The sequence below is a fragment of the Equus asinus genome, chromosome 7, assembly GCF_041296235.1.
Source record: "Equus asinus isolate D_3611 breed Donkey chromosome 7, EquAss-T2T_v2, whole genome shotgun sequence".
NCBI lineage: Eukaryota > Metazoa > Chordata > Mammalia > Perissodactyla > Equidae > Equus > Equus asinus.
The window spans coordinates 60,740,484-60,755,359 of NC_091796.1; the positions used below are offsets into that span (position 1 = coordinate 60,740,484).

Sequence of the window (14,876 nt, forward strand, 5' to 3'; positions counted from 1 at the left end):
AGGTTTGACCTGGGCACAGCCTGCCTGCGGGGATCCACGAGTCTCACCTGGGCAGGATCCACGTCGTTCAGCATCACGACAGACGTGCAGTGATAATCCAGCACTAGTCTCCAGAAGTCTTTCACCGTGTTTGGCAAAGGATGCTGGGTGACTATGAAAGCTGAAGGCTGTTTATAGCTCTGGAATCACAAACAAGAAAGATCCGAATACACCCCAGGAAAACGTGGAGGGCGGGAGCTAAGTTATCAGTGCACACGGGAGCTTGTGACAGAAGACACTGAGCATACTTAACACTGCTGAATTCTACTACCACATCCATGCCAAAATAGACTAAATGTAAACTCACCCGCAGAATAATACTGATCAAATACTCCCACTTTGATACTAGGAAAGCTTAATAAGTATATCTTACAAATTTTTTGATGTTTCTGGTAGAAAAGCAATATCGACCCTATACATAATTATTTTAATAGGGAAAATTTAACTTTACTTTAAAAAATATGCACAATTAAAACAGTCCTGCTTTCCCCAAAATCTTCACTTATCATTTACATGTGTGATGGTGTTACTTAATCCTGCCGTAAAAGGACACCCAGGCCTTTTACAGCTCCGGAGAGCTCCAAACAAGTGTAAGGACCTCTTTACTGACACCACACCGGTAGAATTAAGATTTCCATATTAGCACTGAAAATATCCATTCACTTTTTCCATCAACTAAATAGCAAATGCTCATTCAGTTAGAAGTCAACAGACTGACAGGAAGTAATGAGTTGTGTACTATTTGTACTGACAGGCAAATTTTTCCCCATGTTAATTACTGCCTAAATTAGGAGGAACGGGAACTAGAGTAATGCTGCAAACCGTATTATCCCACTTCACTTCCTTAGTGACTTAATAGCTGTCTCTTGCTCTCCGGGCGGCAGGGTGGAAATTAAGAGCTCAGAGAGTAACCAGGACACGCTTCATTTATCAATACTTTGGGACAGGTGGTCCCCGAGAGACCAAGAACCTCGGCCCTGACACAAAAACATACATGGAATCTGAAAGGCACTTTGTTGAAAAAACAGTTTATGTCTTAAAGAAAAACAAGTGCAGATGAGCGGAAGGAGGAGAGCCAGGCCCCGCCTGCCATCTTCCCAGGGCTCCTCCTTGAGAGAAATCTCCCCGTCTCCTTGCGAGGGCAGGTGAGCCGGCTTACGTCCATGAGGGCGGCGTTGATGTAGTTGCTGCTCTCCCCGTCGATGGTGATGAGGAAGGGCAGGCAGCGGTCTGGCGGCAGGATGTCCATGCACCGGTTCTTCTCATGGTTCCGGGGCAGAAGAGCGATGCTGCAGTCCTCCACGCGCAGGGTCGGTGTTACCATGTTCAGGGTCTAGGTGGAGAAACACAGACACGTGGGGAAGAAACACTGGATGGCACATGGTTTCAGCTTCACACGTCAGAAGATCCAGCCTGCTTGCAGCTGACCACAAGATGGTCCTGTCCCTCACTCACCCCATATCGCCACTTACACAGTTACATTTTTATTTCTCTTTTCTCTCCTTGGATTTTGTCCACAGACAGTACCCATCAGACATAAGGGCCACTGTGGATCTGTAAGATTAAGTGCCATAAAGTCCGACTAGGGCTGGACCTCTGGGTCTTGGGAGTAAAAGGTTGAGTAGAGTTTGGCCTAGAGCCAAGTACATTTAGACTGAAAGTGAATATGAGGGATGCAATGAAGAACTCTTGCCTGGTAAGTACACTGAATGCACCTTGCTTGGTGTAGCTGCACCAGTGTGACACTGTGGGACTGCCTGGTGTCTGCTTTCAAACGGGGAAATGGCTCTGCTACACCAGTGGTCCTTGACTAGGTAACTATCCCCCCCAGGGGACAGTGGCAATTTCTGTACACATTTTTGGTTATCACAACAGATGTGGTAGAGGCCTCCTGGCACCCAGGGTAGAGGCCAGGGATGCTGCTAAACATCCTACATGACAGCCCCCACAGCACAGAATTGTCAATAATGCTGAGGCTGAGAAACCCTGTGTTGGCTCAAGAGTTCAAGAGCTGACTTCGAGATACTTCTTAAGGAGCAAAGTCACAGCCAGTCGTCTCTCCCTTTAGCGTGACTTACCCGGAATTCCTCTTTAATCTGGCTTGAATTCGTCTGTGGATCCAGTTTGTTCATGTCATAATACAGAGACCTAACTTGGGAAGCAGGGATGGAGGTGTCTCCACAAAGACAGGCTTCTAGGATGGCATCGTGGATAAACACATATTGCTCCTGGTAAAGCAGATGGGACTAATTAGTAATAGAGAAACCAAGGCAACCCAAGAGAACTAGAGAAGGAGAGAAGCAGCTCCACGTGGTCAAGGTAATGGAACCGTGGTCTATCACAGACAATGTATCCCCGACAGAAAGGCTAAGTATGAAGACCTGACTGCTAGGAGGGGGTCTTCCAGCACCAGAAATCCTGTACCCACATGGGATGGCTGGGACATTCCTGAGTGGCCATGTGCGGCAGTATGAGGAAGGAAGGGAGGAAGAGACAAACGGGCTCAATGCAGAAGTGTTACATGGACTGATCAGAACCCATCAGACACGGATAAATCTCAGAGCAGGCGCTGTAATTCTGATCCCACGAGTGTGGAACACAATATCCCAGATGATGAAATGAGCAGAATCTTATCTATCTAGGATGAAAAGAGAATTTGCTAACCAAATTAATAGTGCAAAGGAGTTCCAGGGAAACTTGACATCACTGTGAAAACAAACAGTTCCAAGCACTTAAAGCTACTGATTGTGAAACACTAATTAATGTGATAATAACAAAAGTCTTATGTGTTCATAGAAGAGCTCTCGTTTGTATGTACAAATCCACAGTTTAAAAATAGGTACTCTCCTAATTCAGAATTGGCACTGACTTCTCCTACAGTTAATTACCAAAGTTTTACCATATTTATGATTGATTTTCAATTACATGAGATGCAAAAATCTCATTTTTTACCTTGATTTCTATAAATAAGTAGGACTCTTAATCCTTAAAAACAGCCCACTCTCTAAAACAACACCTCAAAAAAGAGGATCAAGAGAGAAATTGGATGTGGCAACATTTGATTAACTGTAACATATATTAAAAAATACATTATCATTATCTTTAAAACAAAGAATCCCTATTTTTTTTTTTTTAAAGATTTTATTTTTTCCTTTTTCTCCCCAAAGCCCCCCGGTACATAGTTGTATATTCTTCGCTGTGGGTCCTTCTAGTTGTGGCATGTGGGACGCTGCCTCAGCGTGGTCTGATGAGCAGTGCCATGTCCGCGCCCAGGATTCGAACCAACGAAACACTGGGCCGCCTGCAGCGGAGCGCGCGAACTTAACCACTCGGCCACGGGGCCAGCCCCCAAAGAATCCCTATTTTAAAGAGAAAAAGACCACGAAAGTAGCATTTACAGTTTTTGCTATTTTTCTTTGTTAGTAAAAAAAAAAAGGAATTCAGTTTCCTAGTGGCTTTTGTCAACTTTAATGTACAAACAAAATGTAAGGGATTCTTATTTATTCTTCATTCTACTTCAGGAATCATTTTCCAGGTGGTGGATGTAATACCTACTTAAAATGATGAAATAGTAAAAATATGAATTTCCTAAGAGCAGGACACAATACTTATTCTTAAAAACTTAAATTCCTGATAGCCCTTGAATTCTAATTAATGGAAGTACTAGTTTGTACAGAGTGCTTCTACAAAATGGGCAAATGCGCATGAGCCAGGCCACTGCGCCGAAGTTCCAGGAATAGGAGGAGAAGAACAAAATGTGCAGAGATGCCCTTGAGCCACTTGGCAAATGCCTGGCTATTTTCAGGAGTGGTCTTGTTCTGGTTACTAGGCAGTTTAAAAAGAAATGGTATTGAAATCCTGAATGCTTAATGTGGAGACTCTACTGGGCTCCTTGACACAGAAGCATAAGGAAATTTAGGGTCATGGCCACACACACCAGCACCTGGGAGACTCCTGCCCTTTTCTGTTTGTTTCTGAAAGGAAAAACCAAAGGAAAAAGGGAGGAAGGGGTGGAGGGAGTAAGGGAGGAGGGAGGAAGGGGAGGAGGGAGTGAGGGAGGAGGGAGGAAGGGGAGGAGGGAGTGAGGGAGGAGGGAGGAAGGCAGGCGGGATTGCCAGGTATTTCACTGTTTTCTTCCAGGGAGTTCTGAGGAGAGGACTGCTGGGGCTCCTCTCCCCTTGGCTGTGGCTCTGGGAGGTGGTGATGCCCGAGAGGCCCTGGGGACCCAGCCAAGGCCCGCCAGGGAGCACCTACCTCAGTCTGCACCATGTTCACTCTCCGCGAGCGCAGCTCCCTGACACAGTTATAGATGTCTACCACCCCTTCCCTGTCCGCCATGTCCAGCATGATATCGATGACGATGAAACAGCCTGTCCTCCCGGCACCGGCACTGAAGGGAAAGAGGGTCTGTCAGTGGAAGAGGAAGGATCCCTGCGCTGCTGCTGCTGCCGCCTTTACAAAAGCTTTATGATGTTGAAATTCACATAACATAAAATACACTATTTTAAAGCATACGATTCAGTGGCATTTTGCACCTTCACAATGTGGTGCTACCATCACCCCTATCGGGTCCCAACACATTTTCATCACCCCAAAGGCCGCCTGCACCCACTGCCCACTGTGCTTCCTTCCGGAGGCCCCCAGCGCTCTGCTTACCTGCAGTGCACCACCAACGGGCCTGCACTGGGCGGGCTCTTGGATTTGACCTGCCGGACGAATCCCAGCAGCCCCGTGGCATGGTAAGGGACCCCGTGATCCGGCCAGCCAGTGAAGTGGAACTGTCTGATCTCTCGGATTTCATGAACGCCTCTCTGCCATCAGCCAGTCAGCAGAACACAGGACGAGAGCAAAGGAAAATAAACGATGAGCAACCCAGAGACTGCAGTACCCCTGAGCAGTCAGCAAGCCTGCCGTGGGACTGTTTACTGCCGGGAAGGAGGGCTTTCTTAGAATTAGTGAGCACCGTGAAGCCTTATCGCAGGCAGGAAGGTGTCTGTGGGTGTGAAAGGGGAGGCAATATTGGGGAAAACCCTAACTGACAGGTGCAATTCCAGCAAATGAATGGATCTCTTTGATTCCTTGAAATTCCTTTCTAACAGTTTGTGAGTCACTTAGATCCTATGGTGTGAGGTGCAGGTCTGCAGAGAAAGAAGTGCAGAACGGGGACCAGAGGAATTAAAAGGGGATCTGTGGGCTCAAAACCAGCTACTGAAATGCAAGACTCTTGTTCTCTCTCTTCTGTCATCTGGTACCTTTGTGCCAGGTACACACTGTGGATGCTCAGAGAACATCCCTGGAAGAACGAATGAGGACTACTTTCTAACGAGATAGGCCAGAGAATTCATTTTCATTTGCAGCTCAGTTTGTTAGATTTCTCTTTTTAATTCGGGTAAACATTTAATGCATTCATCCATTCACCAACAATCTGAGTAAATGCAGTGCTTAAGGCATGATGCCAGGTGCTGGGGACACACAGGTACGAAGACAGTGTCTCTCGTCTTTAAGCGGCTGTCACAGTTGGCTTGTGGGAAACAGGCATGTAAGCAAAGATCTACCATGGAAATGAAGTTCTGCTGGAATTCTGTTAGATCACTAAGCTGAGGTGGGAGGGTTGCCTGCCATTGAACTAAAGTGAAGGCAGAAGAAAAGGGACTTTAAGGTTATTTGTTTTTTTAATTTACTCTTGTTTTGAGAATAATTAAGTTGATTTACATCTATCAACTTTTTTTTTTCTAACTATGAACCTATGAATTAGGACAATGTCTTAAAGCAAAAATCTGCTTTGAAAACAATTACTTCCAGAATCAAGGCTAGATGTGAACTGGGGGTCAAATTTGACTTTCTTCCTCCTCTCATTCAATGATCATTTACCAAATACCAGCTCTGTGTGAGGCCCTGGGTTTGGTTTTATTATATCTTAACATTAAATACCCACTAACCTCATAACACTCACCATCAGTTAGTGTTCACACATACTTAACGAGCAAAACAGAAATTTAGAATTTTTACGTGCTTTGAAAGACTAGGAGAGACAAACAATTGCAGATTTTAAGATAAGACTTATTTGCTATCAGTGTGTTAATATGACTTTTTAATAACTCACAAATGCTGAAGCCTTATTTCTCTTTGAAAATCATCCTATTCTTTAATGGAGTTTAAACATTAAGGAATTAGTCTGTCAGGGATTTGCATATGAAAATCAACACTGTCATCTGCTAAACACGCTCTGTGACCCCAGAGTAATATTACTAGGTGGTAGGAGCCCATATTTCTCATCACTGAAACCATGGTACCATTTGGCTGGTCCCAAAGTCTCCATCAGAAGACGCTGGTTGAATCTGTCACCCTCTAACCCTCAGAAAGCCCCCCTGGCTTTACTCACAACCAGGGCAGGGTGGTCCCATGAAGTGGGAAAGCCTATAACAAACATTGATTTATTTCAAAGAGGACCAAAGGGCATTTATTTCTTCCGTATACTGTCTTTTTATTTTTACTTTTTGAGAACTTCCCCTTCTAGCTTTGCTAGATTTCAGCTGCAGCATCCCCAGGTCCTGAACTCCAGCTGTCATAGGATGGGCCCCCAACTGATCTTAAGACTCACTTCCTGAGCAACGTCAGTGTCGGCTTCTGGGATGCAAAAAACTTCTTCCCAAAATAAACCCCCACCTTTGAATATGTTCACTATTGAGAAGATTAGCAAAGGACATTGCCTCCGAGCCAACTCTTATTCTTGTGCGTTGACATCGCAGTTTCTCCTCTTGCTGTTTCGTAATACATTTTGGGAAAAAACCCCATAGATGTGATCAGTGATCACAGCCCAAATACTTCTCAGTTTGATATCAATTAAGTTGTTTTTTTTTTTCGCTATAACAAGTATTAATGCTATAGGAAAAAACTGATATTCACTTCATTTTCCCATGTAATATAATGGGAAGGAAGAACCCAAGACATACAATAGGGCCTAGCCCAAAGTGGGTACATAATAAATATTTGTGGAATGAATGAATCGCTAAGTACAGGCTCTGTCTCTGAGATAGAAGGACCATATTCCACTGCCTTCTCTGAGTCCCAGGCACCTCCTGGGTAGAGAAAATTCAGCGGCTGTTGTCAACTTCCTTTCTGCTAGGATAGACGGGGACAGATTCACTAGACAGCCTGGATCCATGGAGACTTTTGAGTTCTCTTCCTCCTGACACAAAAGGCACTAAATGTTATTTAAAATCTGTTTAGCTTTGAGTCATCAGCTACATGGGAAAGGAAAGATGACAATCTCATGCAGAACAGGAATTCATCAGTTTCTAACCGCAACAAGTCTACTTGTTTCACAGAGCAGAGCCCAAAACCGTTTTTCACCTTTAGGTCCCTCGATGCAACATACTCTCAAAATAGAATCAGAATTTCAGGACTCTCCCAGTACACGCTTGACTGTTTTTTTCTTTCTCTTCTAATGAGAAAGTTTAAATCCTACAAGAAGTGCTCCACAGAAGTACTAATGATTTGTTTTCCTTAAAGGTTCCAGTTGCCCAGTTAGAAAATCTCTAACGTGTCATTCTGGTTTCCCCAAATGCCTCAGTAAGCTCCTCATCCTTCCCTTCCTTCCCCCACCTCTTCGCTGGCTGGCTGATGACTAAAATAACCGGGTATTTCAGAAACCTTTTGGTGCAGCTGGGGACGTAGAAGAGCACAATAAGAGGTTAAAAAAGAGCAAAGACATAAACAGACACCCCCCGAAGCAGCAGAGATGCGTTTTCAGCTTATTAGAGAGCTGACTACTGTTCAAAGAACTCCATGTTTAAGTGATGGTCTTTGGATGATTTTTTTTTTAAAGAAAAAAATATCGAGGGTCTTTTATCGCTATGCGTTTTAATGCAGTTATTCATGAGTGCTCTTGCCAAAAGCTATACTAAAATCCTCCATGTGTTTTTTTCCCCAATCCTGCCTAAGAAGGAAAAAAATTGACATCAAAGTGTGAGGTTCAGAACTTGAAGAATTGAGTCAAGCAGAACTCCACATTCTTTGAAGTCTCCAAGCCTCCTGCCTGCTTATTAAAAAAGACAGGCTAAGGAAAAAAAAGCTAAATAGTATGAAAAACAGATTAAAATAAAGTCTTTTCAGCCTTGTGATTCAGTGAGAAATACGGATTTGAAAACCAGGATAGGTAGTTCAAAACATCAGGATAAATTAGCCAACAAGCAAACTCTGCCATTTCCTTCATTTCCTAAAACTGGTCTTGTTAATCAGAAAGTGCGCTCGGATGCAATGAGAAGAGGAGGAGGATGGCCAAGCACTGCCCAGCAGTCCCCTTACACCCAGGTCCTCCCAGGACCTGCTACCATTAAATGAGTGCAGGGTTTCACTGAACAAATTCGTGACAGAATAGCTACGTCCACGGCAGGGCTCAGCTCTGGAGAATCAGCTCTTGATAGAAAAGTCTGTGGAACTCAGAGACAAAAGCCTGTTTCCCCTTCATCGAAGGCAAGATGAGGACTGGAAGGCAGAGCATTTCTCAGCCACATCACTTCCACCTTCCCCGCAGCCTACCTGTGACACTTCTCTGGATGGGCTGCAGTTTGCTTCACTTCCGGCCCCTCCCTATGTCAGCGGAAAGAGGGGGAATAAGGAAATTCCCTGTTATGCCCTACAACGAATCCCAGAGAAAAAGCCCCATCCATGCACATGGGATGAGGCAGAGGAGAGCCAAAGCACAGCATTCTCAACCCATCACCAGCAAGTATGAAAGGCTAAAACCAGTATGGGAGTGAGTATGAATGGAGGCGTTGGTTCATGCAAGAGAATCCCGTGTCTACTTATGTTTCCAGAGGGGTCACTTCCAACTGGAAAGCCCATCAGTCCATATTAAACCACAGGCCTGAAAAGCCTCAAGGAAGCAGAAAGATTCCAGAAGGAGTTAGGACCTGTGTCGCAACACTGATACTAACTCATTCCTGGGAAACCCATATGGACAGACAACATGAAGGACAGTTACCAAACTGCAAACAAAGAACTTAGAGAGATGGGACGAAAAATATCAACCAGGTTAAAATAAGGAAAAGGAAATAGGCATTATCTTTTGGTTTAGCTGCAAATTACAGATTCTTATGAAATGGGAACGATTTGCTTCAAAGATGGAACTGAGCTATTATAGAATCAGAGGGCAAGATGCAGTCTGGAGAAATCACTAGAGAGCGCCTACCTGCATTCAGGTGTGACCACATCTAAATTACCCAGATACGTTCCTGAGGCCAGCAACACTGTCCGACCACAGCTTTTCAAAGCAATGTGAAAACTTACCTTTTCAACAGCAAATGTTCTTATCACATATTCTGCCAGTAGTTCTGTTTCTATTAGGGTAACTTTAATGTCTTTATATATCTCTGTGTCATCTGGCCAGTATTTGCAGCATTTGACCTTTAGAAAACACAAAGGAAATGAAGTGTTTAGCGTTTTTTTTTTTGGAGTTCCCGAAATGATGGGTCACAGTATGATTTATAGGATAAAATTTGCACACAAAAACAGAAGTGAAGCTGCACAGTCAAGAGCAAGGTGTATTTATTTAGATCACCTACGCTTTTTTTCTCTCCCCAGAAAAAAGCAAAATTTGAGTTATGGGAGGAGTAAAGTCTAGGTCTAAAGTTAACAAATTATATATATACTGCAAATATCCCAGTTATAATAACCATTAACTTTTTGTTTATGTCTACTCGGGGAATGGCCTGGAAAAATAAACTGTGAAACATAGTTTTTGGGGCCAGGCCTGTGCCTACTGGTTAAGTTCGGCACGCTCTGCTTCAGTGGCTCGGGGCTCGGTTCCCAGGCGCGGACATACACTGCTCGTCAGCAGTCATGCTGAGATGGCAATCCACATACCAAACAGAGGAAGACTGGCACACATGCCAGCTGAGGGTGAATCCTCCTCAGGAAAAAAAAGGTAGTTTGCAATATTTTAGCTCCTCTGAATTTTAAATTCCTCCTAGTTTCAGAAATCAATTGAACACTTTTGAGGAAGAGTGAGCAGGAAATCAGAGCCAACAGTAAAGATTAGAGATTTTTTTCTGAAGAAGGAAGTAGCTATGTATTTTTCCCAAGTTAGAATTACAGATTTGTTTTAAAGTAAATTCAATATACAAAACCAGGTAAAATATGAACACAGTCTTTCCATATTGCTGGAAGCCTCTAATCTAAGGATTTTTCAGGTGCAAGGCACTTGTTAGACTCAGCCCCTCCTAGAAAATTGTTTTTTTGTCCTGTACTGTAGCTCTTCCAGACATCGGCAAAAGCCTGGGATGAGGGAGGAGCAGTGGAAGCTGGGCAGGGCCACGTAGCTTGGTCCCTGTAGCTCTGTCCTTAGCCTCAGCTGCTCTATCCAGAATTCCTGGCAGCTTCATCCACTCCTGTTGCCATCCCTCCATGGATGAACTTCTGCACCTCTTGCCCTATTTCTCCAAGTGTTGAATCCCATTTCTAACTTCTTTTGTGGGCATTTCCCTTGGCGGTCCTGCCAGCACCTCAAAGGCAATATGTTTAAAGGAGAATTCTTTGTCCCACATCCACTGCTTTCCTCCTGACTCCCTATGTTAATAACGCTATGATTTCCCAGTCACCCAGGCACAAAGTCTGGCGATTCCTTCTCCAAAACCCAACCAACTGCCACATCTAAGAAGTTTTTGAAATATCTCTCAAACATGTTTTCCAACTTTTTATTCTCTCTGCCGTATCTTAGTTCGAGTTCTGGGAACCTCCTGCATGGGCATTCTGCACGTGCTAGTACCAGAAAAACCCTTCCAAAGCGCCATCCCAAAGGCTCTGCTCTCTCAGGAAGCTCTATTTTGAACTGCTGCCTGTGAAATTAAAGAGAAAGTCAATCTGGCCTACCATTAGGCATCTTTTATTCGCCCAGAAAGAGCATTTCATCCTTATCTTTCACTACTCTCCTGTCTGTTCACATTTATTTTATGTTCAAAGACAAGTGACTTGCCCCGACCCCCAAACAGACCTCATGATCCAGACTCCTACTCATGCCCTTCCTTCTGTTTAGAATGTTCTCCTCCCACCCATACCTTCCTAGCTGAAAATTTCATCCATTCTTCAAGGCATATTTCCAGTGCCACACCGCTTCAAAGTCTTCCTCCATAGATGTGAGCTCTCTCTCTTTGTGATCCTCTGATAAAATGTGCATGTTCTGCTAGTATGACACCATTCTTATACTGCTGGATACCTGCTTATTACCTGCCAACATGGAAGGGGTGTTGTATCGCTTATTTCTGCAAACCTGCAACATCTGGCTTGTGTCCCATATACACCGAATACGCAATAGATACATGTAGAACTGAATTTCATGGAGAAAATCACACGATTAGTGTAGGAAGTAAAATTCCAGATTGGGAAAGTTTACAAAAAGAAATATTTGACTAAGGTGACCTTTTCCACAAAGCAAAACACCTTAGCACACTAGTGTTTCCAGTGTGGTACAGGGCTGGTCATTATCTTAGCTGGCTTCCTCAGGAAACTTTCTGGCAGCTGGTTCCAGAGTAGCCTCATTACCTTGACTTGCAAGATGTAAGCCAGACACATCTGGAGTTGGAGAGACAGTGCAGCATAAGACAAAGGTGGTCCTGCCCCACTACATTTTCAGTTTCCTTTGGGAATCTTTTTCTTTTTCTCATGAGAACACTATCTGTGACTTAATGAAGCATAGATATTTATAAATATTATGGTTTATCCAGAATATCTCAAAGATTTACACCATGAATACCTGTGCTGGATCTAAACTATTCCAGAATGAGAGAGATCTGTAATTTCTCCTGTTTGTTTCCTAGATGTACAGTGAATCTGAGCAGACCATGTGTATTTGTGGAGATTTCTAATTTGATAGCAACCCTAGTTTCACTTGCAGAATGTCTCATTACTTTCACAATGTTAATTAATAGGTGCTTCTATGGTACACACTGGAGTCTCCTCTATATTGGGGGACTTGCTTTACCTTTCTCTGACTTCAATTACTCAAGCAGAGGGTAGTGAATACAAAGAGAGTACATAAGTGCACTTTTAAAATGAAACAATTCTTGATGGAATGAACATGTAATTCAAAAACCCATGTAGTTCTCTGAAAATTACAAGAGAACAAACACACGCCTGCAACCTACGTTAACTTGGTGTTATCTTTAATAAAAGTATCTTATTAGAACGCAGTGGATGCAGGACATCCAGTATGGTCACCTATTCTTCTATTTTAGACTCCTTACCCTTTCAGTACCCAAATTTTCAATAAATATGGGCGTGGGGGCTTCAACGCCTTGGAGTCAGAGAAACCAAAAGCCTCTGCAACGTACTGAAGGCTGAGTATCTCTTTCCAATTCCCTTGGGTGAGCTTGGGTTCCACGGGAAATCCGACCCGCCCTGCCCTTCTAGGCCCCTCTGGCCACCACCCCCCGCGCCCCACCCCGCACCCTCGGCCGGACGCAGCCAGGCGCCCCCGCGCGTCGGCGGCAGGAAACAGCCGCGCGGTCCAGGAGGAGCCGCGCCCCCGTGGGACAGGTGCCGCCGGTCTGCCTGCGATGGAAAAAAAGGCGGTCTGCTCCGAACCGCGGCGTGCTAACTCCGCGCCCTCCGGACGCCGCAGATGGGCAGTAATTAGAGAAAGGAAGCCTTGGGTTTGCTTCCTTCCAGAACCTGGTTACCGGCAGAGCCTTCTCCCGTGCAGAGGCACCTGGCTGGTCGGGCCCAGAAAAGGCAGACCAGCCATTTCAAATCCTGCCGTCACCATCTCATCTCCCAGTATATCCTGAAATGGTTTGCCACATCTGTTTTTAGCCTACTAAAAACCTTTCTAAATTGGGTTCCTTTTAGTGTCTTTTTAACTGCTTGGACTTGTGTCAGATTATTATTTTGCTTAAAAAAAAAAAGAGGAATGTATGCTTCTTTCTGGATGCAGACTTTCCATGCCTGGGGAGTCTGGGTCTTGAGTAGCCTCCTGTCCTCTAAGGTCTGCATACAGGGACATTAAGACCAGTGGTTTGGGGGTGCCTGTTGGAACCCAGGAACTGCAGAACCAGACGCTGAACCACACTCCCCTGCTTGTGGGTCAGGCTCCGCTGCCTTCTGCACCCTGGTGCTACCAGCACAGCTTCTAGGAGAGGCTGTGCTTCCCATGCATCTTAATCACCTTCAGCAACAGCCTTCAGCCCAGAAAGCTAGGCCCTGATCAGGCTCCACCAGTTACCTGCCCTAGCCTGGTTCCATGGGCTGTCAACCAGGCACTGGCTTCCAAGCCCTACTGCCTCCCACAGGCACTCATTGTTGGCTTTAAATTTGCATTTCAACCAAGCTCCCAGGTGCCGCTGCTCTGCCTGTAGACCACACTTTGAGCAGCAAGGATTTGATGGCAGTCTGCCTCTCTCCTTAAAGTCCCAGTGAACTTGGGTACATCACTCAAGTTTGCCCAAGGTTCCTTACCTGTAAAGAGGGGATGCATTTAGTTTCTCTCTCAGAGTGTTCTAAGGTTAAATCAGGGGTTGCCAAATTTGTCTGTAGATTAGAATAACTTTGGAGGGTACTGAATTCCAAAGCCGAGGCCACACTCCAGGCCAATTAAATCCTAATTTCTGGGGTGAGACAGAGGCATTCATGGTTTCTTGTAGCTCCCTGGGCGACTCCAAAGTACAGATGGGTTTGGGAATCACTGGATTAAGTGATCTAATGCAATGAAAACATTTGCCCCAGTGCTAGTTTATTCTAAGTGTTCAAAAATGGAAACTCATTTTTATTACGTGATAACTTTGTGATCTGGATTATAGGTGACCACAGGAGTTGAAAGGCAGGGAGCCCACTAAGGGCCTGGAGCGGTGAGCAGGGTTTTCTGGAGAAGGAAGAGGGAAACAGCGGGCATGGCAGCTGAGCATGGTTTATGATGGGGAGACTGCAGGCGAGAACAAAGCAAAGGGAGACTCCAGCCTGGCCTCCTGTGAAGCTGTCCTGCGAACCTCACTCCCGGTGGTCAGGAGGCTCTACAGAGTGGGCGGCAGATCTCTTCTCCACGAGGCTGCTTTGATGAACCCCCACAGAAATTCGCAATGGTGTCTGTGATTTGCAGGGAGACGCGTATCAAATAGAGTGGCGAGGAATCACAGAGACAGACAGTTTCCAAACATTCACTTTCCAGATCATTACAAGTGCCAGACACAAGCCTTCCACGCTTGCATTTTGCTGCCTGGAATCACCGCCTTCTCACAACTGTGGCTTCACTCGGCAGCTCAGGGTGGGCAAGTGATTGGCCTGAGAGAAGAGAGCCAGCACGAGCCACGTGTCCTAAAATGAAGCGGAAAGCAGGCCCAGGGAGGGCGAGTGACTGTTCCAGGGAACAAGCTGGATGGGGCGAGGGAGAGGCTGCAGACCCAGGCTCTGGCCCCAGAGCAGGGCTCTTGGGAGGGTGGAACTCAAGGCACATATGCTTTCCAGTGTGGCCAGGTCTGGCTTCAGGAGCAGATCCCAGGTAGGAAGCCTTGGACTGCCTTTAGCTACCTTGGCTTTTTGGAGGTGAGTGAGGGTATGAAGGGTGGAGGGGCAGGAAGAACAGAATCACACTCTGAAACCATTACTCATTTTTGTCCCTGATCGTGTGTTGCTGTGTTTCTGCTGGAGCCTTCCATATCACCAGCTCCACGGGCCAGCAGGAAGGAGGCTGGGGTGGGATGTGAAGGGCTGTTTAAGTGCACTGGGCATGGGTCCAAGGACTCACTGCGCTAAGAAACCCATGATTAGAAGGATTAAGGAATTGAATGTTAGCTCGTCACCTGGGGGCACCATAGTGTGATCTAATAAACGTAACTTTAAAGGGGTGG

General features: G+C 45.3%; 1 protein-coding gene across 8 annotated transcripts in view; it reads right to left on the reverse strand.

Moving 5' to 3' along the window:
* The window catches only part of PTPRM (protein tyrosine phosphatase receptor type M), a 779,977-nt gene that overhangs the window by 17,939 nt on the left and 747,162 nt on the right, over positions 1–14,876 (reverse strand). For 4 of the 8 annotated variants that reach the window (XM_070513580.1, XM_070513578.1, XM_070513576.1 and 1 more), the window contains 7 exons: positions 9,331–9,447; positions 8,581–8,631; positions 4,696–4,850; positions 4,294–4,429; positions 2,118–2,267; positions 1,199–1,372; positions 48–179 (listed from right to left, as the gene is read on the reverse strand). In XM_070513580.1, the coding sequence (XP_070369681.1) occupies positions 48–179; positions 1,199–1,372; positions 2,118–2,267; positions 4,294–4,429; positions 4,696–4,850; positions 8,581–8,631; positions 9,331–9,447 (915 nt within the window). The remainder of the gene's footprint in view (positions 1–47; positions 180–1,198; positions 1,373–2,117; positions 2,268–4,293; positions 4,430–4,695; positions 4,851–8,580; positions 8,632–9,330; positions 9,448–14,876) is intronic. The other 4 variants (XM_044773425.2, XM_044773424.2, XM_070513579.1 and 1 more) reach the window with 1 other exon arrangement.